General features: G+C 41.4%; 1 protein-coding gene across 1 annotated transcript in view; it reads left to right on the forward strand.

Annotated features, from left to right (window-relative positions):
* Nucleotides 1-27,231, forward strand: part of TGFBR3 (transforming growth factor beta receptor 3) — a 214,341-nt gene that overhangs the window by 172,235 nt on the left and 14,875 nt on the right. Inside the window, exons 8-14 of the mRNA XM_056123379.1 lie at nucleotides 617-806; nucleotides 3,249-3,583; nucleotides 4,006-4,158; nucleotides 6,715-6,855; nucleotides 7,018-7,176; nucleotides 13,650-13,949; nucleotides 17,362-17,485. Coding sequence (XP_055979354.1) covers nucleotides 617-806; nucleotides 3,249-3,583; nucleotides 4,006-4,158; nucleotides 6,715-6,855; nucleotides 7,018-7,176; nucleotides 13,650-13,949; nucleotides 17,362-17,485 — 1,402 coding nt within the window. The remainder of the gene's footprint in view (nucleotides 1-616; nucleotides 807-3,248; nucleotides 3,584-4,005; nucleotides 4,159-6,714; nucleotides 6,856-7,017; nucleotides 7,177-13,649; nucleotides 13,950-17,361; nucleotides 17,486-27,231) is intronic.

The following is a 27,231-nucleotide window of genomic DNA, read 5'->3' on the forward strand; positions in this document are numbered from 1 at the left end:
GTTTATTCCTGGCTCTGTGCTCAGGGATCACTCCTAATGTACTCAGGGGACCATATGGGGTGCCATGGATGGAACCCTGGTCATTTGCATGCAAGGCAAGTACCCTACCCAGTGTACTATCTCTGATGATTTTATCCAATGGGATTTAATAGTTGCAAAGATGAAATAGTCTTCATACTTAAGTTACTAAATTAATTCTTCCTTCTCTCATTTAAATCTAGGGTGTAGAAGTGGAAGCATGGGCATTTGGGGTTAGTAATATATCATGCCCATCTGTATAATTTATATAATCTTAAGTAAAAATAAGAAAAAGGTTTTAGTATACACTTGGTGCTTCTATGTCAATAATTTAAACTTTAAAATAATTCTTTGTAACATTGTGGTTTTACTTAACTGTGTTTGGATTATTTTTTTTATCAACATAAGCAACCCAAATGGTATAATCAAAGAACATGAATTAATGTCATTCTGTTAAAGAGGTTCCCATTAGTGTTGTTAGCCGAAGGAAATTAGGGATTAAAACAATAAATAATTATTTCATTTGCAATATGTGAATTGTTTCTTAATGCACTGTTTAATATTATACTTGTGAGTGAAGTTCTGTTATTATCTTTAGGCCCCTAACAGTATTGGCTTTGGAAAAGAGAGTGAAAGATCCATGACAATGACCAAGTCCATAAGAGATGACATTCCTTCAACTCAAGAGAATCTGATCAAGTGGGCTTTGTCCAATAACTATAGTCCAATAACATCATACACACTCGCACTTGTGGCTAATAGATTTCATCTTCAGGTCGAAAATAATGGTAAGTATGAATTTTTAAGTGTATAAAAATATTTTCTACATTATGCTTTCCAACGAGAAACTCTCATTTTGCCTTAGATGATATTATTTGCCTGCTTAAAGTTATCTAGAATGGTAATTGATTATTTTGAGGAAACTATAATGTCAATTTTCCAGTAATATAGCTGATTGCATGTTGGAGAACTTCATTACATATTGCCTTCACTGAATTCACCAAGGAAGAATTAACCTGGGTCCTTCTCTCAGAGGTACTTAATAATCACTTCCTGTAAGATGCAGAGGTGTTGGCATTGCAGGCGAGAAGTTCTAGATTAGAATCTATAAGAAAGTAGGGAGGAATGTTCCTCTGTGTGCTTTCTCCTTCCTATCTGGAGGGAATGTAGGGGCCACCACCCCTACTTGATATAGCTGAAAGCAGAGGCTTTCAAGAGTTTTGGAGGGGCTAGAGCGATAGCACAGTGGGTAGGGCATTTGCCTTGCATGCTGACAACCCGGGTTCGATTCCCAGCATCCCATATCATCCCTGAGTACTGCCAGGAGTAATTCCTGAGTGCATGAGCCAGGAGTAATCCCTATGCGTAGCCAGGTGTGACCCCAAGAGCCAAAAAAAAAGAGCTTGGAGCCAGTCAGACTTAAGCACAAGTTTTTCTGATCCCCAACCTGCTCCTCACATGGTACTGCCAACTAAATGCATTGCCAACAGAATGAAAATTAAAAGTATGTGGTTAAGTCCCTGCTCTGCCATTTTTCCACTGACAGGGGAAAGTTGGCTAAATTGGATGCCTCCGTTTCCTCCTCAGTAAGAGAGGGAAACAGTAGGACTTACCTTCCAGAGCTGTTTTGCAGATCTTCCTTAAAGTATAAACTAAAAACTACCCTTTTGAATTGACCATTGTGCCATTCTTTTCAAAAGAATATCATTGAAGGAGAGTTCATGCCCATCAGTCACCCACACCATTCCTGGGGAAATTATTTTTTCCCTAAATTTTTGAAAAGTTAACAAAATACTAAATATTAACTATACGTAAATACATCTCACTCTTTGAAGGAATAAGTGTACTTAAGCAGCTTTTCCGTCTTTCCTACTAGCTTCTAAAAGGATAGGATCCCTGGGTTCCTGTTAGAATTGAGTGGTCAAAAAAGAAAGAGTTAATAATCTTAAAATACCAATATGTGAGACTGGAGAGAGCAGAGAATTCAGGGATTCTCATGCTTGCCTTCCATGCAGCCAACCCCAGTTCAATCACTAGTACCACATATGTCACCTTGAGCACTACAGGGCTGACCTCTAAGCACAGAGCCATAAGTAAGTCAGAAGTAAGCATTGCCAGTTGTGGTCCCAAATCCTTCTTCCCCTCTTAGAAACCAATATTGTTTCAAGAATATGACTTCTTGAATCACAGATTTTTTTTTTGCTTTTTTTGGGGGGGGGGGTGTCACACCTACAGGAGTTACTCCTGGCTCATGCACTCCTCAGGAATTACTCCTGGTGGTGATCAAGGGAACATATGGGATGCTGGGAATCAAACCTGGGTCGTCAGTGCGCGAGGCCAAAGCCCTACACACTGCTATTGCTCCAGCCCCCGAATTACAGATTTTTATGGTGTATTAGACCTTAAAAATCATCTGACACAGTCTTCCTGAATCTTGCTATGTATGTGACCCAAACATGGTGCTTTAAAACATACTAATGGTTAAAAACCACCCAAGATTATCTGATTTTGCAAGTTAGTGTGGGGTTTGGAGGCTCAGGCTCAGCATTGCCCAGAGGGTCAGCAGAGCTCAGTGGTGATCTGCCAGTGCCAAAAATTGAATGCAAGGCAAGTAACAAACACCTTAATCTTTATTCTCTATTTGGCCCTTAGAATCTGATTTTTAATTGGTGGGTGAAAGTGTGTGTGCGTGGGGGGTGGGGGGTGGGGTTAGGAGGGTCCAAGGTATAAGAGCATTTTAACACCCACAATGTGGGTTCTTTGTTTGTTTTTGCTTTTTGGGTCACACCCAGCATTACACAGGGGTTACCTCTGTCTCTGCACTCAGGAATTACTCCTGGCGGTGCTCAGGGGACCATATGTGATGCTGGGAATCGAACCTGGGTCGGTTGTGTACAAGACAAATGCCCTATCCACTGTGCTATTACTCCAGCCCCCCTCCCACCATGTGATTTTGAATGTTCACCCAGAGCTGAAAATCTGTGATCTCATTAATCCCCATAATTCTAAAAAGTAGGAAAAGTGAAGGACAGAACAACCTTAATTAGAAGGAACAGAATTGGGATTAGAATTCAGATTTCCTTATCTCTTTTATACACTGCTCGGTAAGGGTAATTTTCACATATGCCTGTTCTGTTTAATTCTTTCTGCTCTTGCTCCATCATCTCTTTGATGATGATTTTGGATTGGTATCAAACGCTGATGATGTTTTCCTTCTTCCATCCCACCAGAGGAGATGAGAGATGAGGAAGTCCATACTATCCCTCCTGAGCTACGAATCCTGCTCGGCCCTGGCCCACTGCCTGCTCTGGAAAACCCACCTGCCCGGGGAGGGGGAGGCCGAAGTGGAGGTTTCCCTTTTCTTTTCCCTGAGATGAACAGAAGAGACCAAAAGGATGGGGTGGACGATGGAATTTCCCAGCCAAAGCATCCTATCCTCCCCAGCATACAATTGTTTCCTGGTCCTCGGGAGCCCGAGGAATTGCAGGGAAGCGTGGATGTTGCCCTGTCTGTCAGATGTGACAACGAAAAAATGATTGTGGCTGTAGAAAAGGATTCCTTTCAGGTCAGTGCCGTTTGGTAAAGATGGTAAGAGAAGGCCTCTTCTCGACATCTTGCTCCTGCCTGTACTAGTGATTTCCTTCTAACTCTTTCACTTTTGAACTCCAGAGATTTGATACTGTTTTCTCAGTTGGATGAGCTTACTTCCCCTTGGCTGTGATTCTTGCCCAGTTCCTGTTGTTCTCAGTGAGGGGGAAGGGGTGGGGGGGTGCAGATCCTTGTGTGTCAATATTTTGCTATTGAATTTCCAAGGCCAACAAACACAGCAGCTGAGTTGTTGAGAGGTGGTCAGCTGGGAAGAGACAGAAGGGAAGGGGGTACAGACCTCCAGCAACCTTGATTTGAAAGACCAGATGAAATGAGCCGTGTGTAGTGAAATGAACTCCCCATGGGACCCTGAGTATGTCTTTGGTGGTTGTTTTTCAGGCCAACAGCCACTCGGGCATGGAGCTCACCCTGTTAGACCCTACCTGCAAGGCCCGGATGAATGGCACCCACTTCATTCTGGAGTCTCCTCTGAATGGCTGTGGGACTCGGCACCGACCTGCAGCTCCTGGTGGTGTGGTTTACTATAACTCTGTGAGTGTTTCCAGATCTAAGCTTGGCCCTTTGCCAGAGCCTTGCTGGATGTTACCTTAAAATTACAACTTAAGTTTCTATGAAAGGAAGGAGTGTGTACCCCATGCCTAAATAGTGCCAAAAGTTGATTGTCAACAAAGTGAGATATGATTTGACCATGATTGTTACCTGTTCAGTGATTGTGGAGGTGTCTCCCAAACCATCTTTCTGTGTCCTGGTTACAAAGTTTTGATTGTCAAAGTGATTATGACTTTGACCCCGTCAAGCATGGGGTCAAATAGTCTGGTCCTTCCATTGATTGATTCCAGTCCTCTGGGCTGTGAGCAAGCACCTCCATTCACAGCCAGGTCCTGGTCTCTCTTTGTCATGGAGTCAAATTCAAAGGCAGGAGAACTTATTCCTTTCTTGTGAATAATAAAGAAATTTGGAAAGGGCCTTCAGGAAAGCATTATAGAATCCCACCTCAAAGAGCCTACATTGAAGAAAATCTACTTTTGAAGTTACCCATAGAGAGATTCCACAGATTTCCCACTTATCCATCCCCCACCCCATCAGTAATCTATTGTAATAGCTGATAGGGACAGACACCGGGCAAGTAAATATCGAAAACACTTTGAAACATGAAATCTCAAAATGACTTTATAGCCTGAACTTGGCAATTTGGGCTCTATGCTCAATGATCAGAATAAGGCCCCAGGAGTGCAGTGCTCTGCTTTGACATGTGATATGTGTCTACTTGTCCCAGTGGTGGGTACACATGGTTGCTCTTTCATTTTACCATCATTAGCAGAACCCGTGCAGAAAAAAAGATGGGTAAGCTGGAACTCTGGCAACTGACTCTTGTAGCTTTCCTGTGAGCCCAAACTTTATACCATCTCAGAGCATTTGAACTAGAAAGAACCCTACGATGATGCATCTCCTTCACATTTTTTATTTCCTGTGTAAGGCAGTTGAACTCTAGAGACTTCCTAAAAGCAGAAGGACCAGGTAATGGCAGTTAGATGAATCCATCTTTCCAAATCTGTCCCACTAATTTTTTTGCCCATACTAGACTGGCGTCACTAATTTCCCTTTGTTCTTGAATTTATTAATTGATGTTTGACTTATGTAATGAACTCCCTCCTACTAACACCAACACTAATTTTCTTAGAATTAATCTGGTTTTCTAAATAGGGTGACACTCACATATTACTGGTTTACTTGATAATGCAATTTTTAATTTTGTCTAAACATAGACATAGGCTTGGTAACCTCTTAATTTTAAAAAAAAGAATATAATGAGCCCTTGAAAATTACTCTGTGCTGTGTGTATGTGTGTATTGTGTGTGTACCAAGTACTTGCTTCAATTATATCAATAATTTCTATTGAAGAAAGACCTGATAAAGCATAGAAAGATGGTTTCCCTTTATATGCTACCCATTCTACTTCCTTCTGCGAATATTGTAGTTTATTTGTACCAGTTATAATAATAACTCATAGTAATTGCTTGTATTCCAATATTTTTTTTGCTTTTTGGGTCACACCCAGCAAGGCACAGGGGTTACTCCTGGTTCACGCACTCAGAAATTACTCTTGGCCGTGCTCGGAGGACCATATGGGATGCTGGGAATTGAACCCGGGTCAGGCCGCGTGCTAGGCAAATGCCCTACCTGCTGTGCTATCACTCCAGCCCCTGTATTAATTTTTAGATCCTTATATTTTTTTGGTTTGAAACGTATTCAGAATAAAGCATGTCAAGCAAAATACAAAAAAAATAAAACCCCACAACAAAAGAAACCAATCTTGTGCTTCCCACCCCCCTCAAAAAAGGCATTACTAGTTTACATAGGCAAATAAATTATAATTTTATTTAAAGAGTCATTATCCTTAAGTGATTTTGTTCATCTTTTCTGGGAGTAATTATTTCTGTGAATAATTATTTCAATCAGTGTTACAGTAGATTGTTTTGAACCAAATTATACAGTTCTTTTCTCCATCTGAACATCACACAAAAAGATACAGGGAAATAAATGAGGAAAAGATAATGGTTCCTGGGGAAAGATGAGAAGATACTGGCTCATGGTGAAATATTCAGTCTTTTGATTCTTATCAAACCAAACTTTAGACAAATATTGATAAATCCAAGTAAGGCGTTCGTTAGAATGCAAGGATTAACTGATCCTTGTATTGGTTAAAGGTAAAAGGTGTATTGGTTAGTTCTTAATATTTCTTTGATTTTTTTTTATATAATGACCCCTTTTTTAAAAATCTCCTTTAACTCCACCAGCTTATTGACAGCTTCATTCAACCCCAATCATATCTAGTATTTTTCCACTGTTTGAGATTATTTTTATTAAGAAGAGAAGATCCATATTTTAGTCACATATTAATTTGAACATGCATTGAATATATCCTTATTGTTCATGTCTTTATGAAGATAAAATCATTTTTTAAACCCAAATTTTTAAGTCACATTTTTATTTTGATTAACTACTATTTCAGGGGAATATGTAAGATAGAGGCAAATATATGCAATTTGCTCTATTTTGTAATCTTGTGCTTTCTTTGCCTTTTAGATTGTGATACAGGTTCCATCCCCGGGAGAAAGTAGTGGTTGGCCAGATGGTTATGAGGATTTGGAATCAGGTGATAATGGATTTCCAGGAGATCTAGATGAAGGAGATGCTCCCTTCTTCAGCCGGCCGGAAATGGTGGTGGTAAGTGTTTGTTTGCAGTGGGTGGTCTTTGGAGAGTGTGATTGGTTGTGGTCAGCTTTAGTTTGGAGGTCCTGGATTTGGGTGTAGATATTCGTTCCAGCTCTGCAGGGCCTTCATCCTTCATTTGGTGGTGATTTATCTCTGTGGTATGTGTTTGTCTAGTTCAATTGCAGCTTAAAACAGGCGGTGAATCCCAGTAGCTTCCAGGACCTTCCCAACAGAAACATAACCTTCAATATGGAGCTGTACAACACTGATCTCTTCCTGGTGCCATCCCAGGGTGTCTTCTCCGTGGCAGAGAATGGACCTGTCTATGTGGAGGTGAGACCTAGTCTTGAGCTTTCAGGTTAATCTTGAATAGTTGTAGTCACAGTAGCTAAAGTATCCAGGAGCCAACCGCTTCCTTAATCTAGGTAAGACTTAAGGACCTCTGTCCTTAATTTAGGTAAGAGCTTGACTCAGAAAATGCTTCCAAGTTGATTTCTTACACAAAGGAGCTAATTTCTGGATTTATTTATTTATGCTAAGTGGAGAGGGTACTTTACTCATAAATATTAAGAATTAAAAAAAATTTGTGAATTGGACTAATAAAACTCTTTAACCTTAATGATCTTACTATATCCATAGCATTTTTTTGAATAGTAATTCAGTTGGCACAGTGTCAGAACTACCCAGAGAATATTGCAAATCATCCACTATCTTTTAAATTGCACATAGTCTGGTGAAATGCCATGTGCTACTATTATCTCATAGAAATGATTCCTTCAGATTTTTAACTAAATATATTTATAAAGTTTTTAAAATGATTTCAACATGGAATAGTAATAATCATGCATGATATCAGTTTTTGGAATGACTACAAAAATATTACATAGTGGTGGTAATAATAAAATAACAGTGAAGATTTACTACAGTCTTATATGCCAAACATAGCTACAAATATTATCATAACTAATTTACTCTTCAGAGTTGTCCTGTGACACAGGACTGTTAATGCCTTTATTTTGTGTGGATAAGGAAATCAAGGCAGTTTGTCCAAGGTCACATTGCCAGTACGTCAGTGGAATTCAGAGTCGGTCCACACTGTGTGACTCCAGAGCCCACACTGCTGTCCACTGGCTGCTGCTCTCATTTGAAAGAGGGGAAAAATAACCTCATAGCAGCACAAATATCCAGGTTTTAGATTGGATTCAAGCATGGATAAATATTTCTATGGTCCCAGGATGTCTGATGGTCTTTTGAGGAAAGTCGTCATCTGATGAGCTCGTTTGGGTGCTAAGCTGCAAGCTTTCTGCTTCACTGGGGGAGCAGTGTGAAGCTTACAGGGCTTGAAATGGAATCCTTCCATATATTAAAAGTGACTTTGGTGCTCATGTTTCTATTTTGAAAAGACAAATATCTCTCCACATTTATTCTGATTCTGGATAGAACCCATTGGCTTGTAGACATTTTCTTGGATCTCTCCTCTTGTTTGATTCCCTGTTCAAAAACATCTTCACTTTCTTTGGGTGCAATCTTCTTTCTCCAAAAGGAAAAATATATTGTTTTCTGCATGCTGTCCCTAATCAGAGAGCTTGCCTAATCCGAGGTCCTTGCTCTCTTGCTCTCCTGGCTGCACAAACCATACAACTCCCTCCTGTACTATGGATTTCAGCAGTGTTGCTCAACTGAAACCCACTTTTTTTCCAAAGTGCCAAGCTTGGCTAATTTATGGCTTTGCTGCAGTATGCTAATGAGTGCTCAGTCTTCCTATGTAGCCCACCATGTGGATAGGTTTTCTCCCCCAGTGCCCCAGTCCTTGCTTACTTGGAATGCATTTTCTTTCCCTTTTAAAAACTTTAGGGGCTGGAGTAATAGAACAGCTTGTAGGATATTTGCTTGCACATAGCCGACCCAGATTTGACTCCCAGCATCCCTTATGGTCCCCTGAGCACTTCCAGGAGTAATTCCTGAGTGCAGAACCAGGAGTAACCCTTGTGCATTGCCAGGTGTGACTCCCCACAACAAAAAAAAATTATATTCCACAGGCATAGTACAGCAGTTAGTATGCATACTAGACACTCAGGTTGAAGTCCCAGCACTATGTGGTCCCTCATCACAGGTGTAGCCCTGCGGGTCCCTGACACCATCAGTGTCACTCTGAGTATCCTTGGCACCACAGGGGTCAGGCAGCATTGCATCCTCAGGCCCTTGTACTGAACTAGCAAGTGGCTCAGTTGATTGAAAATTGCTGGTGTGACCACTGGTCCTCCTGAGCACTGCTTGGATTATAATTAAAATTAAGTCAAAGATATTGGCAAGTCAAACATCTACCAATATTTTCTTTTTCACTACCAAGTACACTGTTGCTATCAAGTACACTTAGAATTTGCGCATGGTGGAAATGTTATGTAAACTGCTCTCTTTTAAAGTGGTTTTAAACTGCCTGAAATATGAGAGGGAGTCTGTAAATATTTTGCTAAACAGGATAGAAGCCATGTCTAATCTTGGTTTCCCAGTTCGACTTTGCTGCTGATGGAAAATGTTTTATTTTGGTTAAGTCAAACTTACTAAATCATTGGTGTTGTCTGAAGAACCATTTCCAGGCTTCTTCATAACACCTTTCTTATCCATACCTCCCCAAAATCTCCTTTTCTGGGCTGTAGCCTCTTCCTTTAATCCAAAATACTTTCAGTTTTGCAACCTGGTCCTTGGTTGGTTTTAGGTGATAGTTGATCTCACTATCTCAGTAATGGTTTCTCTTTTGGTTCATTTATCTTGAAGATTTTTTTTAAGATATGTCATTTTCAGTATTTATTTTTTTTAAATTTATTGTGGGTTTGGTTTGGGCCATACCCAGAGTTGTTCAGGGCTTATTCCTGGCTCAGGGATCATTTCTGGTGATGCCCAGGGGACCACATGCAGCTTTGGGCATTGAATCTGAGTCTTCCCTAGAGCCTAAGGCCCTGTGACATCTGGCCCCACGATTTTTTTTTAAATCCAAATTCACAGTCATGGTCACGGTCCTCCTGTTGTTCATCAATTTGCTCGAGCGGGCCTAGTAATGTCTCCATCGTGAGACTTGCTGTTACTGTTTGGCATATTGAATATGACACAGGTAGCTTGCCAGGCTTTGCCGTGTGGGCGAGAAACTCTCAGTAGCTTGCCGGGCTCTCTGAGAGGGGTGGAGGAATTGAACCCGGCTCGACTGGGCCGGTTGTGTGCAAGGCAAACTCCCTACCACTGTGCTATGGCTCCAGCCCAAATCCAAATTAGCTTCTCAAATACCTACAATAATTTTACTAATAATATCATATATTGGCTAACAGGAAACTTTGCCATTTGTATGTGATTTTAACCTAACCTCATTCTTGTATCTAGTGGGAATTAGTATCCTTATTCTCCTAGGGAAGAAGCAGGCTTAGGATTCATGGTGCTGGAGCTGGGGAGAATGGGATTCCCTGGGATTCACCTAGTCCACACGCCTCCCTTAGTCCTTCAGGTAGTCATTCCCAGTTCATTTTAGAGTGAAAAAGCTCACTGATACTTCTGCCACCAAACTAACTATGGGGGATCCCTTAAATTTTGTCATTACCCTTAGAAAGAAAGGGATAGACATAGAAAGATTGCATTCATCTGGGGAACATAAAGTAACAGAATAGAAGACTAACACCCAAGAATGGCCGAGATTAGTACCAGGAATTTTACTCCATGGCTTGGAAGCTAACCACACATACTAGGGGAAAAGGGAGCACCAAATAAAGGTGTTGGGAGGATCCTCCCAGGATGGGAGAAGCATGCTGAAAGTAGACTGTAGACTAAACATGATTGTCACCCATTGCCTCTTTTGCAAACCACAATACCCAATAAGAGAGAGAGAACAAAAGGGAATGCCCTGCCACAGAGGCAGGGTGGGATGGGAGGGATGGGGGGTGGGAGGGATACTGGGATCCGTGGTAGTGGGAAATGGGCACTGGTGGAGGGATGGGTATTTGATCATTGTATAATTGAAACCCAAGCACAAAAATGTGTAAGTCTGCTGTAGCTCATGATGTCTCACTATTAAAAAAATTTTAAAAATAAAAATTAAAAAAAAACTAAAAAAAAATTTTGTCATTACATACTTTTTTTGAAATCTAAAAAAAAGTTTGTATTTCTTTTTTCATGCCATAGCTTCTGAATTAATTTTGAAGGGGACTTTTTAGCAATAGGATATATGTAATTTGTCTTTTTTTTTTTCAAGATAAAATATGTAGTTTTAGAATAGCAAAGTGTGAAGCACTATTTAAAAAAAAATGGTGTAACAAAAATTTTTTATCGAAACTACCAAAGATTATTTCTTAGAAAGATTTCATTTTGGGACGTCAAGCAATTTGGGGCCATACCTGGTCATGCTCAGGAGCTATGCTCAAGTGTAATCCCTGGCAGTTCTCAGGTGACCATTAAGTAGTGCTGAGGATTTGAACCAAAGTCAAAGGGATTCAAAGCAAACGACTCGCCTTCTTTACTATTTATATGGGGAGAGTCAAAATTAGAGCTTTTGATCTTCATGTACTCTTAATATTGTTACTTTTTCCTTATCAAGTGTTTTATTCTGATGCATTATTTTTTTAAGTTACTACTCTGTGAGTACAGTGAGAAAGTTAAGAGCATAAACAGGTTGTTAAGCAGGCAGCTAAGGACCAATCCTCTGAGTGACCTCTTCTGGGAACCCAGCAAAGATGAATAGGTCATAAATCATAAGTTATGATTTAGAACAGACCAACCTGTTATCTAGGCAGGAAGAGTGAACCGGGCCTCTGAAACAATTAGTAAACTAGTGTCTATATGGATCTTAAAATAGAATATACTAAACACAAAGATTCCTAGTACAATGGGTAAGGTACTTGCCTTGCTTGTCGCTTTTAAGTATCCCCCTCCTGCAGGGTAAACTGGGTGAAGTAACCAATAAAAAAAACTCCATTCTTATGTCCTTCTTCTCTTTGATCAGCGAAGCTCCTATAAAAAGTATTCTGAACCCCTATTCAGGACCACAGTTTCAGGTGATTGCTTCCTTGGATTCATTTTGATGTTAAATAACTAACTCTCCTTGCTTTCTCACTGAAAATGGTCTGTGTCATTGATTAAGCAAACTCTGTGATGGCAAACTCTGTTATGGCAAACTCTATGTAGTCTAGATGTCTTAGTAAGCATTCACCCCAGATTAATCTTGGGTCTGTTGAATACACCCTTTGGTTACTGTGAAATAGTAAAAGAGAGTAGATTTGGGGTCAGAGAACTGGATTTCAAGTTGGTTTTACCCAGAATTTGCTAGGCATTATTTTGAACAAGTTATCAGTCTGGAGTTGTGGGATTAAGTTTTCAGAGACAACAAAGTGGCATTTTCATAATCATCTTTGAATATCTTGTAGTAAACCACAGACGTCTTAGTGGTGCCCACGACATACTGGGGATTCCCCTGTGCTTCTCAGAATGGAAAGTGCTCTCCATGCCTTTCGAAAGGATTCCAGGGCTCTTGGTTTATGGTTTAGAACTGACTTTTTAAAGTGTCTGAAGAGTCTGCAGTTTATTTTAATCCCAAATTTTGTCAAGGAGTGAGGTATAGAGGGGAGAGGCAGAGCACACAGTGATCCTTATATCCCAAGGCCAGTCTAGGCTGGGGATTTTAGCTGAATTCAGGACAATTACGGTCTAAATTCTGTTTACACTTGGTCAAACAGTACTTCCTGTGTCTAAAGAAAAGAACCTTAACAAGGTTTGGACATTGCCCATACAAATGTTTTGTAAGAGGGAAGTATAAATGAGTCGGAAACCTTTCCAGATTAGATTTCCCTTAAAATACCCTCAAGCTCAAAGATTGAAGGGAAAGTACTTGGCAGGGCCTGGTTTGGACCTGTGACCAGCTGGGACACTCAGCCAGGTCCCTGATGGCCACCAGATTGTGCTGTCCCTGACATCTAGCCCCTGAGACCAGTTTTGCCTTCCCATAGGAGATGTGACATTTGGACAATTCTGTAGCTTTAATGCAGCATTTTAGGCTAACTCTAAATTTACTGAATTTAAAAGTTCAGTCCTTCGGACCTGAACTAGACTCTGCCTTTATTTTTGAGCCTTTGGGGATAAAAATTAAAATGCTTGCCTTGGGGACAGAAAAACAATACAGGGATTAAGGTATGTGCCTTGCATGTGGCTAACCCTGGTTTGATTCTCAGGACCAGATGGTCTCCCAGGCCTCACCAGATACAGCCCTGGAGGTTCCTGAGCACCGCCGGGGTGACCCAATTAATCATTGACTCAGGATACCTAAAGTCCTTGGGTTGCCTGATGGGTAGAGCAATGCTGGGAAGGATCCCTGTGCCTTCTGAGTACTACATAGGAGACCCCCACCAAATAAAAAAAAACATTTGAAAAGCCTGCCTTGCATGTGATGCACTATTATATTGGGGACCTTGCCTCTTGGCATTTTATTTATTTTGGAAAATCTACTTTAGGTGCATGGTATGCTTTTTCTCTCCCAGAGACTTACAGGAGGTTGAAAAGACTTATTCATCTGTATTGGAATTTTCCAGGCTGGCATTTGAACTAAATAAGCTACTGTCACCATCCATATCAAGTTTAAATGGAAAACGGTCTCTTTCTTCAAGGTGACTATGCTGCTTTTGTAATTAGAAAGACTGTATAAGTATTACTGAAAATGAAGCAGCATTTCTCATCAGAAGTGTCATCTTGGCATGTTTCTTTTGGGTCCAAGCTAACTCACTGAGCCTGGGAGATGCTAACTTGTTTCTGAATTGGTCTTTCTGTTCTTTTTGTAGGTGTCTGTGACCAAGGCCGATCAAGAACTAGGATTTGCCATCCAGACATGCTTTATCTCTCCATATTCCAATCCTGATAGGATGTCAGATTATACTATCATTGAGAACATTTGTCCTAAGGATGAATCCGTGAAATTCTATAATCCCAAGAGAGTGCACTTTCCTATTTCACAAGCCGAGGTGGATAAGAAGCGATTCAGCTTTGTGTTTAAGCCCATCTTCAACACCTCACTGCTCTTCCTGCAGTGTGAGCTCACGTTGTGTACCAAGAAGGAAAAGGACCCCCAGAAGTTGCCAAAGGTTGGTGGGCTTAAATCATTTGCACCATGATTCTGACATGTTTCGGGGTGGGGTGGGGATGTGGGGGGTGACCTACCGGAGAGACAAATTACTGCAGGTTGAAGTTTTGGGGTTTGGGACAGCCCAATTTAAGTAATAAAGTCCGTGTTAGCAGGGAACTGTAGAGTTCTATGGAGTGAGGGAATAAATTCTGATAGTGTGATTATTTTTTCCATGCATGCTACTTAGTTGTATCTTACAGAAGATAAGTCAAGACTGTTTTCCACTGAGGGATAGGGCTGACTTTATCTTTGCTATTCAGAAAGTTTGTGGTGCCAAATGTACAGAGAACTGAAAGGACAAGTTCAGTGTGAGGATTAATTTTTCCAGATCCCGCTGAGACTTGTATTGCAATTGTTTTTTTGACCTTCTTCGTGTGAATTATAAGGTTAAGTTGTCTCAGGAGAACTTCTAAGGGAAGCCACAGATATTTTAATTTTTCTCAGTTTCATATTGATTCATCATGTTTGTCTCATGTCACTCCCCTTACTAAACCAGTACACCGTGTAGTCACAGCAAATATAAGAACCCTTTGATCTTACTGTCTGGGATTGTTCAGGGTTAACATAGTACCTCATTGACTGGAGTGGTGCACTATATTCTGTCATGGTTTGGTTCAGATTTGCCATTATTACGTTTCATTTCAAAGTGCATTTTTTTCTGTTAATATCTTCTGATGTAAACTGACTTCTAATCCTTTTGTTACCACATATTACTACCTAAAGTTCTAATAACCATGCTGTATCATTGGCAGTGTGTTGTAAACATGTAATTCTTTCATTGTGTAGGTTGTAAGAGAGGTGTAGAGGTGGGAGAACACAGATGGAGGATGGATGATCAAATCCTTTCCACTGTTACCTTCCCACGGACACTTATTTCTCTGATAACACCAAAGAAAATTTATAACATGAGTATACAAATCTGTTCTGAATCACTGGAATGTTTTTAGTATATATAGTGTATATGTGTGTGTATACATACTATACATATATAGTTATTTTAGATTGTGTTCTTTGGGCTTTTAGTTGCCTTAGCCTGTGAGCATTCATCTACCTGTGGTTTTCAGTGGACTGTGACAGTGAACCCTGGGAAAGCTAATGCTTGGAGTGGGACCTAAGTGCTTCCTGCAGAGGATAATTTGTAGGAGTGAAGGATCTCAGAGAGGAGACTTGCCCCTTACCTTTCTCTGAGTTTAGAGCAGCACAACTTTATATGTGTTAATCTGTTCAAATTAATCTCGATGTTTCCTTCCAGAACATTCTAAGGTGAATTCTTAACTCCCTGTGGGGGGGGGGGGTGGGGGGTGAGGTAACATGTTTTTTTGTTGTTGTTTTTGCCTTTTGGGTCACACCCAGCAATGCACAGGGTTACTCCTGGTTTATGCACTCAGATATTACTCCTAGTGGTACTCGGGGGACCATATGGGATGCTGGGAATCGAACCCAGGTTGGCCACATGCAAGGCAAATGCCCTACCCGCTGTGCTATCACTCCAGCCCCAAGGGGGTGGGTGACATGGAATGTGACTCTAAACCTAAAGTCATTTTTTATACCAGAACAACAGAAAATGGAAAGAGCTTGGGGACAGAGAAGGAGGAGCTCCTGCTTACTTTAAGCGTGACTGGACATCTCAGATTCAGCATTTCTTCATCTATTAGATTGAAATAATAGTTCCTGGCCCCCTCCTGGGTTGAGGAGTAAATGAGATAGTTGAAAGCCTAGCGGTTATTAAACAGCATCTATTACTATTATTCCCCTATCATTAGCATTTCCCTATTTCCAGTGACATATTTCTATGATAATAGGTACATAAAAGAATTTTCTAGTTAGAAGTCTCAAAGATGCTTGAAACTATCTCTGACTGTCTGAAATATCTAATGAAACTGAGGCCAGAGAGTTAAATGCTTTGCCTGGCCAGGGTAAGACAGTGAGTTAGACACAGAAACTCAGACTCCGCTAGTAGGAAAGTTAAGAAGGCTGTTCCTAAAATGCAAATCTATTCAGCGATGATGCCTTGCCACAGAAAAACTATTGTTTCCCCTCTACTGGAAGGAAATTGTAAATGTTTTTGCTTTTCCCCTTTGGTGGGGCAGGGACTAAGGGAAGAAGTTGTTTTCTTATCTAAGCAAAGGGCAGCCAGGACAAAGCCAAAACTCTTTGAAGTTTTGATCTTTTGTGATTGAAAGAGCTAGAAGCAGGTACTTTTCAAATGTTTCCAGGTTGCTGTTTTTTTCCTTCCAACAAAAGAGAATGGTTGTGATTTATATGTCTTTCACCTACTGACCAACAAGATAAGGAACCAAAATTATTATATTTTGCTCGAGCGGGGCCCAGTAACGTCTCCATTGGAGACTTTGTTGTTACTGTGTCTGGCATATCGAATACTCTCGGTAGCTTGCCGGGCTCTCCGAGAGGGGCAGAGGAATCGAACTCGGGTCGGCCATGTTGGCCGCTTGTAAGGCGAACGCCCTACCCACTGTGCTATATTTTAAGCATTTTTATTGAAGGAGCAGACTTCTGTTAATTATACTTTTTGTGGCTACATCATTTATACCATGCCTACTCCAAAAAACCTGCTTCCTCCACCAGTGTCCCAAGGACATTCCCACCTCATATGAGCTTTAGACAGAATCTTCAGTTCTGATGACTTTGGTCATTTGTGGTTTTTAAATTTTTTTTTAATCTCATTTTTTTTTGTTGTTGTTGTTTGGGTTTTTTTTTCTCTTTTGGGTCACAACCAGTGATGCACAGGGGTTACTCCTGGATCTGCACTCAGGAATTACTCCTGGCGGTGCTCGGGGGACCATATGGGATGCTGGGAATCAAACCCGGGTTGACCGAGTGCAAGGCAAACACCCTATCCGCTGTGCTATCACTCCAGCTCCTCATGTTTCTTTTTTCATATCATATTGGAACCCAAATTATTTTTAAGGACAAAGTTATTTCGGAGTGTGGAAATCCCCTCACCTTCCTAATGCTGTCCATAAAGTTTCCCTCAATCACATATCACAAACAGGAACCATTTGTGGGGGTGGGTGCCTGCTTGGGGAGGGCCCACATTCATCATATAGGATTTTTTGTTTGTTTTTCAGATTAAATAGCACTGAAATCTCTAGTTGTTTTGTGGGCAGATGGTGGGGTGAGGGGTGGGGGAGACAGTATTCCTAAACTGTCCAGTGATGGTTGTGTTCCTTAAGTGCAGCTGGGGGAAGGCAGAGCCTGCCATGCTATCTTACAGATTTTTTGTGCTTCTTTGAAAAACACCCAAATCCGGTTTTTCTGGGGTAAACAGCTGGGAACTGTCTGGTGGGGGAGAGGGGAGGTGCAGGACAGCTGTGCATGACCCTGGAATCTGTGCTTTGCTGTCTCTGCAGTGCGTGCCTCCGGATGAAGCCTGCACTGCGCTGGATGCCTCCATGATATGGGCCATGATGCAGAACAAGAAGACATTCACCAAGCCCCTTGCTGTGATCCACCATGAAGTGGATCACATTAAAGGTGTGTACCCTAAAGAGGCAGCCAGAGATGAGACTCCTTAACAAAGCTCCAAAGGTGTCAGCCCAAGGACAGGCTCCATTCCAAAGATAAAATTAAGGGCTCATTAAGAACTGTAGAAAAGGTTTCCTTTGGGGGAGGAGTCCTTCATTTAGTTGCCTCTGGGCTAAATTATAACACATTTGCAAATGATTTCCTCTATAAGTATCTGATTAATGTCAAGTCACCGTGTCACACTCTCTTGAATTTGAATGTGCTTCCTTGAGTGTGTTTCCTCCAAGCTTTCTGAACCTGCATTCAGCCCTCAGCCTTTCTTTCCTTGATCATCAGGTTTTAGTGCTCCTTGAAGGTCTCAGATGCCTCTGGGGCAGATATGATGTGAAAAATCACATGTCTTGGGTATCACATAGGAAGAAGGCCTTCCTAATGCATTTTTCATATTTCACTTTTCAGAATTTCACACCATCAGGATTATTGCTTGAAGCCAGCAATCACTCTTTCTACACAGGGGGGAATAGTGAGCAACTGTAACTTTGGGAAGCAGAGGAAGGGGCAAAGGAAGTGTGTTCCCTGCAAGGTGTGGCCTGAGTACAAGGGAGGGCAGAGCCAGACATGGCATAGACCAAGCCCTCAAACACATGTAGAGGCAAAGATGGGCTCCGGGAGTTATTAGAGCAAATATGTGACCCTGTGGACTGTGAGCATTGCTGCTTGGACTATAGGCATGAGCTCCCAGGGCATCAACAGCTTCGAACACACTCAGCAGCTGTCACCATCTGAGGGACTGAAACCAAATGTTGTATGGGCTCTCTGGGCAATTGCAGTTGTCACTGTCTGGAAACAGCCTCTGACTGTCTAGTGACTTTGCTGCCTAAGGGCCATCAAGCTAATGGGATGACTGAGAACCTGTAAGTGGATTCCAAGCCTGAGGTTGTTTAGGGCCAGTGACTTAGTGCCTTCCACACCCAGAGCCTAGAGGAGCCTGATGCAAAGGTGGCCTGACTTCAGTGGAGGGTGTTGTGTGGAGAGGGGTTTGGGGAGACACTTTCTGGGGACCTGCTAGACCAAGGGTGCAACCAAACGCATTTCTGAACTGAGAATGATTACATTTGATGGAACTAGGCAGTAGGGGGTTTCTGTGTCCAACATAACTAGCAAAACAGGCCATTGCTATCCTGTTTCCTACTTGGTGAGTGACTGTCTTCCTATTTGATATTGGCATTTGCACCCTTTCTGGAAGCTTGCTCACTTCCAAAAGGCAAGAAGATGGTGTGGGAAGGTTGCTGGCAAAGGGCCGAGAGCACTGTTCTCAGTGGTGATACACTGGGATTTGTGCCCTTGGGTTGCATTTTCTTTGTTCCAAAAGAAGTGGGTGACTTTGAAGAGAGTTCTTTTAGCTGCAACACTTTGCAATATGGATTGTAGAAACAACCACAACAAAAAATTTATTTCCCAGCCATCTTTACGTTGATGTGATAGATATTTAGATTTTATTTTATTCATTCCCCAGCAATTTTTTTTTAATCCCAGCAATACTTTTGTTTTACTTTTACTGGTTAGCTTTCAGCTGTTTGACATAGTTACAACAACCACACTCTTTCTATAAATGGAATTGCCTAAGTAGAGTTCTTTGTTTACTGGGACCAGGAGAAAGAAGTAAGAATGAATGGATCGTGTTGCAAAGTACATCACAATTGGGCAGGCTGGCTCTGTTTTGTACTGTGGAAGTGGTTTAACAATAGTACTAGCTACCTCGCACTCCATCTGCTACTTCTACCTATTTTGAGAGGTAATTCTACTGGTAATTGAAGGCAGCCGCTTGCTTTTTCCTATGCCAGACAATAATCAGGCATTAATATTGCAGCAGTATAACTTCCAGTAATTCATTCATTCATTCTTTTAAGTCCCCTGGTATATTTCTAAGTAATTCCTCTTGTAAATTAGGAAATTGCTTTTATTTAAACTTGATATAATTATCTTAAAAATCCACTGTTTTCTTACATAAAAGTTCAAGAGGAAACGTTTACCAAGTATCAAAGCAATTGCTTGAGATTTGCTAATTGAGACTAGATTTTAGTGGGGAACCATGTGGTGAAGAAAGTTTATTGCTTAGGTTTGTTAAACAAATTGAGGAGGTTCGCCCTTAGGCTGGGTTCCTGGGCTGTGTGCACATCTACTTCCTAACTTCCCACTGAGTGGCATAGACTAATGAGAGTCTGCTTTCACCTCTCATGTTTATTTTCCTTTAACACCCTTTCTCCTCCGCCTTGCCAGCCAGTGGATCTCTGCTTTCCTTCTGCCTCTCCTTGAAATGGAATAGCCATCTAAAAAGGGAATGTGGTTCTTGCCTCATTGCAGTGGGTTATGTGAATAATAACAGGATCACCAAGGTTCTTACTGGCAGACTGCTTTGTACTTTGCTATATATAGTAAGATATAGAAGCGGGCAGATCTCTTGTTGGGATTAACTTTTACCCATTGGGAAGATTAATGGTATGTGTGACTTTACTTATATCGGAGCTTTTTGAAGACTCAGTCCAGCTCTCCAAGATCCTTTGGTTCATCTTCTCAGCCCTTCTGTTTTCTGAGAAACAGATAAAGGCTGTGGTGATCTCCCTCACTGCCTCCTAGAACTCTCTTCGTCACAGGCATATTTCAGATGCTATTTCTCCTGCCTGTGCTCAGGGAGAAGTCGTGAAGGCTGAAGGAATAATTCTGAGTCCCTCCTCTGGGTCACTTTTTTGGTTCTTTGTTTGTTTGTTTGTTTGTTTTAGGTTTTTTTTGTGGGGTTTTTTTTTTTTTTTTTTTTTTTGCTTCTTGGGTCACAACCAGTAATGCACAGGGTTTACTCCTAGCTCACCCACTCAAGAATTACTCCTGGCAGTGCTTGGGGAACTATATGGGATACTGGGAATCGAACCCGGGTTGGCTAAATGCAAGGCAAATGCCCTACCTGCTGTGCTATCACTCCAGCCCCCCTGGGTCACTGTCTTAATGAACTATCCCTTAGTTTTCACCACACATCTTTGCCACATCTGATCTTTTAGTTCTGAGGGAATCAGTGTAAGGGTAATATTCTCTCACTATTTTAACTTGCAGTGATAGGTGATGGTGATGGCGAAAATGGAAACCTTGTCGGTTATCTATCATTTATTGAACATTTTACTTAGTTGAGGTTCTGAGCTGACTAATCCGAACGTATTTATCCTCAGAGCCGTCTGTAAAGCGGATATAGAGTGAGGTTCAGTAACTTGGCCATATACATTCCATATACAAGTGGTGACTCTGGGCTTCCAGTCCAGGCGCTCAGAGCTCATAGCCTTGACTTCGAAGCCCTGTGTCTTATCCTAGGTCGAATTTGATTACTGGTTTTTTTTCAATGATTTCTTTTTTCTAGTTCCGTGCCCTTCCTCCCTTTGTTGTTGTTGATGTGTTACTATGGTTACGGTCTTGAATAGTTGGCTTGCACACTGTGTTAGCTGTGCTGCTTACTAGGAGAGGCTCAGCAGGTTTTGACGCTCACACACTCTGCTACAGTGCTCACCACCGCTGTTAGCTAAGGTAGCGGGGCAAGTACTCTTAGTTGAGATACCCAGAAACATAAATTTCAGGTATACCCAGTTATGATTGCAGTACTCATTGGGGGGTGCTGGAGGCCCGTGCCTTAGGTCACACTGCCCTGGTGTTCACACATATTTTTATAATTGCAGTGCTCACCAATTACCCACCCCCCTCCATTTATGAGTTCACACATATTTGACTGTGGTACAACTGAAAATTACTTGTGATACCAGAGATTTCAGAGAGCAGAGCTGCCTGGATCATGTGTGATGCATGTGGGACACCAGGGATTTGAATTGTTGACTGTATACATTAGACAGGTGCTCTGAGTTTCTGTGCTGTTCCTACTGGGATGCTTGTGGGCCACTCCCAGCACTGCACAGACAGGTGGGTAAGCCTCACAAGGTCAATGTTCAGGCTCAGTGGGATTCAAGGACCACCAAGGCTGTACCTCCTGGTGCTGCCAGGCCTTGGGAGCTGGGAATCAAAATCAAGACATCACGTTTGCTAGGAATGTATGCTGTGCCACTTGGGATAGCTCCCAGGTCCTTAATAGATTTTTATTGAGGTAATAATTGGTTTATGACCTTCCATAAATTTCAGGTTACCGCATTGTGATTCAGTATCTGTGTACCTTACATTATGGTGGCTACCCAAACTCTTAATTCCCATGGATTCCAGGTTTAAATAAAAATGACAAGACACTTAGGCATCTCTCTCTTCACACCCCCCTCCCCTGTTCAGGTCATATGTCACATTGGCATTCTAGTTAAAACCCAAATATTTTAATTTCTGAAGGGTAAGTAAAAATGGGGGGAGAGGGGGCAGGAAATCTGTGCCCCCAAAGGGTTAAGATGCTGGGAAACATGTAAAGTGTTTGAGAGAAGTTCTGTGAATTTGGTCTATTGACTCACAAAAAACCCCAGAAAATATGAATAGCTATGCATATTATGGTTTACTGCAAAGCAATTAAATAGTTGAGGTGGTGCCATCCTACCATATTTTCTGAAATATTTTGATATAAGCATGTCAGGGTTGTTTGCTTTGGATGCTGTGACTTCTTTTTATGGCATTTGAGAATACTTGGGCTTACATAATATATATAGTTACCCACATTAATGATGAGGATTTTTTTAATGGGGAAAGAGAAGAGTAGTCATGTCTCTGAAACTTGGGGCACATACCCCCTCAATTGGGTACAAAAAATAAATGTTGCTTCCAGATCTGCCATGATTCATAGATAGTATATAATTAAAGTTAAAACTATTTTTAAAAACTTGGTTTTCTTTCTCTCTATCCACCACATAATTTTGAAAAACGTACATATGTGCTCAGGAAAGCACCTGGCATATCACAGCAGTTCAGTAAACGTTCATTTCCTTTCCTTCCTCTTAACTTCTCAGCCAAACAAGGTTTTTTAAGGGGAAGAGAGGGAAGTGGAAAGGAAAGTTGTGAGTGTTGGTTGGAAGTTAATGCAAGAGAGGTGTTAGTTTTTGGAACATATTTGATTTTTCCAGAACAAAAATACTTTTAAAATACCAGCCAGGGTTTGTCCTCTGGCTGAGATAGAAATGGGGCAGCTGAGGGGAAAGATGGAAGAAATGCTTAATTGGGAGGCCAAGATGCTTCATTTCATCTCTTACATGAAGAAAGAGGGGAGCATAGGAATCTTTTTAAAATCTATTTCCTTCATACTTAAAAACTTTTTTTGGGGGAAAATTTAAAAATATACCAAAAATATAGAGCAAACAGTAGAATGAACTCCCAAGACCCCTCCACCTGGTTTTAACAATTACCAGTTTATGGCCACTTTTGCCATCACTTCCGTCTCCTGCTGGATAGCTTTGAAGGAAACCCAGATTTTTCATCTCACCCACAGATAGTCTAGTATACATCTCAAAGCCAAGATCCATCAGAGATCTCCCGTGGGAAATTGAGGGGTGGATAAGTTAGGAAAGCCCCTTTGAAAGCTAAATGAATATTGGGTCAATGGGGAAACTCACAATAATAAGATAGATATGATGTTCATGAGTATTTAATATGTAAAAAATTGTATTGAGTTAATCAAGCATATACCTACTACATATGTTACTAATTATCCTGTCTTTTTTGTTTGGAGGCCATACCCCAGAAGGCTCAGAGGCTGCACTTGGCTGGGTGCTAGTGAATCACTCCCAGCAGTGCTCAAGGGACTGAAGTTGCCAGCAATTAAAAGGAGCCTCTGCACGCACAAAATGTACTCCAGTCTCTGAGCAAGCTCCCTGGCCCACTGGTCTGCCTCTGAAGCCTTTAAAGTCTTGTACAGAGTCCCATATCCTTGACATGGCTGACATTTTGGACAAGATAGCTCTTAGTTATAGAAGGCTGTCTGTATAATTGGAGGATGGTAAGCTACATGCCATCTCCCCCATACACACACACCACACACACACACACACACACACACACACACATACATACACACTTACTGTTTTTGTTGTGACAACTCAAACTCTCTCCAAAACTAAATGTCTAAGGAGTGGGAGAGGACAAAAATCATCCCCAGATTATCCTTTGACATTGTAGAAGGATGAAGAGAACTCTCCAGACAATAGCAATGAAATCCGTAAATATTGAAAGAATATAAAGAAAAATTTACAGTGAGTAAGTTTAAAACTCTCCACTTTTTAAAAATTTGTTTGGGGACTGGAGCAATAGCACAATGGGTCGGGTACTTGCCTTGCACGGGGCCGACCTGGCCAACCCGAGTTCAATTCCTCCACCTTTGATTCCTCCGCCCCTCTCGGAGAGTCCGGCAAGCAACCGAGAGTATCTCGCCCGTATGGCAAAGCTTGGCAAGCTACCCGTGACGTATTTGATATGTCAAACACAGTAACAACAAGTCTCACAATGTTATTTGGCCCGCTCGATCAAATCAACAAACATCGGGAGTGACAGTGACAGTTTGGGGGCCAAACCTGCTTGTTCTTAGGGCCTACTTCTGATTCTGTGTTTAAGAGTTGCTCATGGCAGTCCTTGGGTGATCCAGCCCAGGCCTCTCGAGGGCACAGCATGTTCTCAGCCTATTGAGCTTTATTTCTGGTCCCCCAGACTATTCTTAATGAGACCTGCACAGAGTCTTCCTTGGTTATCTCAAGCTTCCTTCTCTGTCAGTGTAGATATTAGTTAGATGCAATGCTGCCTTGGTATTATGCTGAGTCCTACCTTGTGAAGGACTGAAATGAAAGCTGGAAGCAAGGAGCTGTGGTCAGTTACTCATGCATAACCCCAGAAATCTCTCAGTTATGTAAACCATGCCTCACCATCTGAGGAGGGAAGTTTTGGTTCTAGAGGGAGACCAAAATTTGCTCAGAGTATATAAAAATATTTAATTCAGAATGCTGATTACAGTTTGTTTCTTCCTGCAATGAATCTTTATTGTTCAGATGCTCTTTTTAGCCATAGCTCAGATTCCTTTCTTACAATCTTCCCCTTAAACCAAAAGGAAATAACATTCTGTCCACTCTTCCTTTTTATGTGCCAACTCGATTATAGGGTTCCAGTGGAGATCAAACTATTTTAGTTATACACAGAGGTTATTGGGGGATTTGGGAACCAAGAAGTTGGAGGATAATATCCTTTAACCTCAGTCCTGCAGCTTGTGCTTATTATTGTTTATGCATAGAAATCAGGGAGGCACTTCAGCTCAGGGGAATAAGCAACAACTGGTTCTGTTTAGCTCTGCGAGGGCCTCCTCCTGGGATCGGGGAAGAGGATTAGATCATAACATAAGTCCATGCAGATTTTATAAACAGTGCCATCCATCACATAGGGTTGCTCTAAGTTCCAAATTCTCACATGTGAGGCCTCCTCAGGGGAGAGTCATTTTTTTAAAACCTCGTGGAAAGTTTAGCCATGGGTGGTTGATAGGATGGAAATCTTCCAGAAGCATTTGTGTGTTCTTGAATAAAGCACACTATCAAGACCCATAAATGCCTTTGGACAATATCTCAACCACTTTTCCTTGTCAGGAGACCCCCTACTTCATAGGAGTATTGAGAGTTGAAAGTGAGAAAATGTAAGTGAAGGCTTTTTGCAGAGTTGTAAAACACTATACGCATATACACATTTAAGGCATCTCTGTTGTTATTTCATGGCTGCCAATAAGGCTAATAGGATTCAACTCCCAGGAAACAGTCTCTTGTGTGGATTTTATTGGTGGTGTGTGTTCTGCATTTGGAATTAGATTTTCTGAAAAACACACAATTATTTTCATTTCCTTAGTAATTTTATTTAAGTATAACTTTTGCATCTGTTCTCCTGCCAAGGCCACCCTGTTCATAAGCCCAGGGACACTCTTTAGTTAGAATTGCTTTGATTTATCTGCTGGTGTGCCTTCCCCAAGCTGGACCATGCTCCCACATGTTCTTAGCATGTACAACCGCCTAGTCAAGATGGTTATCTGAAAATCCAGGTAGACTTTTCTTTTCATAAACATGTAACTCAATAGCTCCTTGTTTGGGATGTTTTTTCCACCACCAGTTCTTTTTCTTTTGCTATGGATTGCAACACAGTTTGGATAAAGGTCCTGAACTGAGTAAAAATGAAGATGACAAGAAAAGCTTACCTCCTGTACATTCTCAAAGGCCCAGTCTGTGCTGGGATTCAACACTTCTTTTCAGTGAAAGGCTGAGTAGTGAATGTTGTTGACTTCTTGTTTATGGAGTCCAGGCCTCAACTACTCATTCTTCCTGGTGCCTCATGAAGCCCACCCTGGACATTTGCCTCACATGTGGCTGACCTTGTTCGATCCCTAGCACCATATGTGGGCCCCTGAGCCCTGCCAGGAGTGATTTCTAAGTATAGAGCCAGAAGTAAGCCCTGAATACCAATGTGACCCCCAAAACACCAAGAATCAACAAACAAAGCTTATTTGTCAATAGGTAAATTTGATTTCATAAACTTTTCACATTTCAAAAATATTTTAACCTTTTTTATTCTTGAAAAGTTTGCAATTTACACTTAGGTCATAGACCATACCAAAAATATAAATGAAGAATCACGGGGCGTTTCCCCCTCATCTGTGCTGTTCTCACTGTTGTGGATAATGAATAGCTGTACATAAGTAATTCTCTAATGCTTCCCCAGCTAAAGACAGAGTAACACCCATCACTTAACCTAGTTAGCAGAATCTGAAATTCTGTTTCAACCCCTACCCTGAATGTTTCCATCTGTGTCCAGGAGTTTAATCACATATCAGAGTCTCAGGATACTCATTTGTAAAATAGTGATAAGAACTCTTTTTCAGCTTCCCACAGACTTCTTTGAGCCTCCATAGTGCTTTATGAACCCAAAAGCATGATAGCGATATAGATGTTCACATATTCTTATTCCAGGTTTCCCCCATTCCCTCCATTTTCAAAAAGTACATCACAGAACATCAAATCATCCTTCACAAAGTCTGTCTGGTGGGCCTCTTCTTGCCAAACTGAATCCCAAGGATGCACAGATGAATAAGAACTAGACTTCCCCCGCTAGGCAAAAGAAGAGAATGACAGTGAGATGTGGCATGTATGTAACTGAAAAGGGATAGAATGGGTTGCAGCGGGAGAATGCAGCGGTAAGATGGGGCAACAGGAAGGAGAGTTAGTGAAGATGCCAACAGAATGGCTTCGGGGGGAGGGATTTCAGCTGGGAGTAGTGTGGAGTATTTGGAAAATGTCAGTAACTAAGGAGCCCAGCATGAGATAAGGATTTCATTTAGGAAAATAGTCTGGGATGAATGGTTAGAGGAAGGAGGCAAAAGTTTGTGTATCCTGCAAAAAAATGTGGGTATTCCCCCCACCCGTCCCCTACCCCCCCCCCCCCCAACACACTGAAGGGCAGATATCAAGAAGTTTAAGTAGGGTAATAAATACCTAACCATGAATGGGTTCTGGAATATTTACTCTGGGAGCATATGTGACAGAGGAAATATTTGGGGTAGGGGCAGCAGTGACAATAAAAGCAGAAAGTCTCTGTAATGCGGTATGCGGTAGGTGAGTGATTAAGAGGAGCCACGGTCTAGGACAAAACATGAAGGATAGGAGTATAACTTTAGTTTTACCAAACTACCTACATGAAATTTAAAGAATTTTTGAAAGAATAATGATATAAGTGCATTGGAAAACATGGTAAAGATATTAATCCTTTTGTTAATAAATGTAATG

Source organism: Sorex fumeus, unplaced genomic scaffold, assembly GCF_029834395.1.
Source record: "Sorex fumeus unplaced genomic scaffold, SorFum_2.1 ptg000047l, whole genome shotgun sequence".
NCBI classification, from domain to species: Eukaryota; Metazoa; Chordata; class Mammalia; order Eulipotyphla; family Soricidae; genus Sorex; species Sorex fumeus.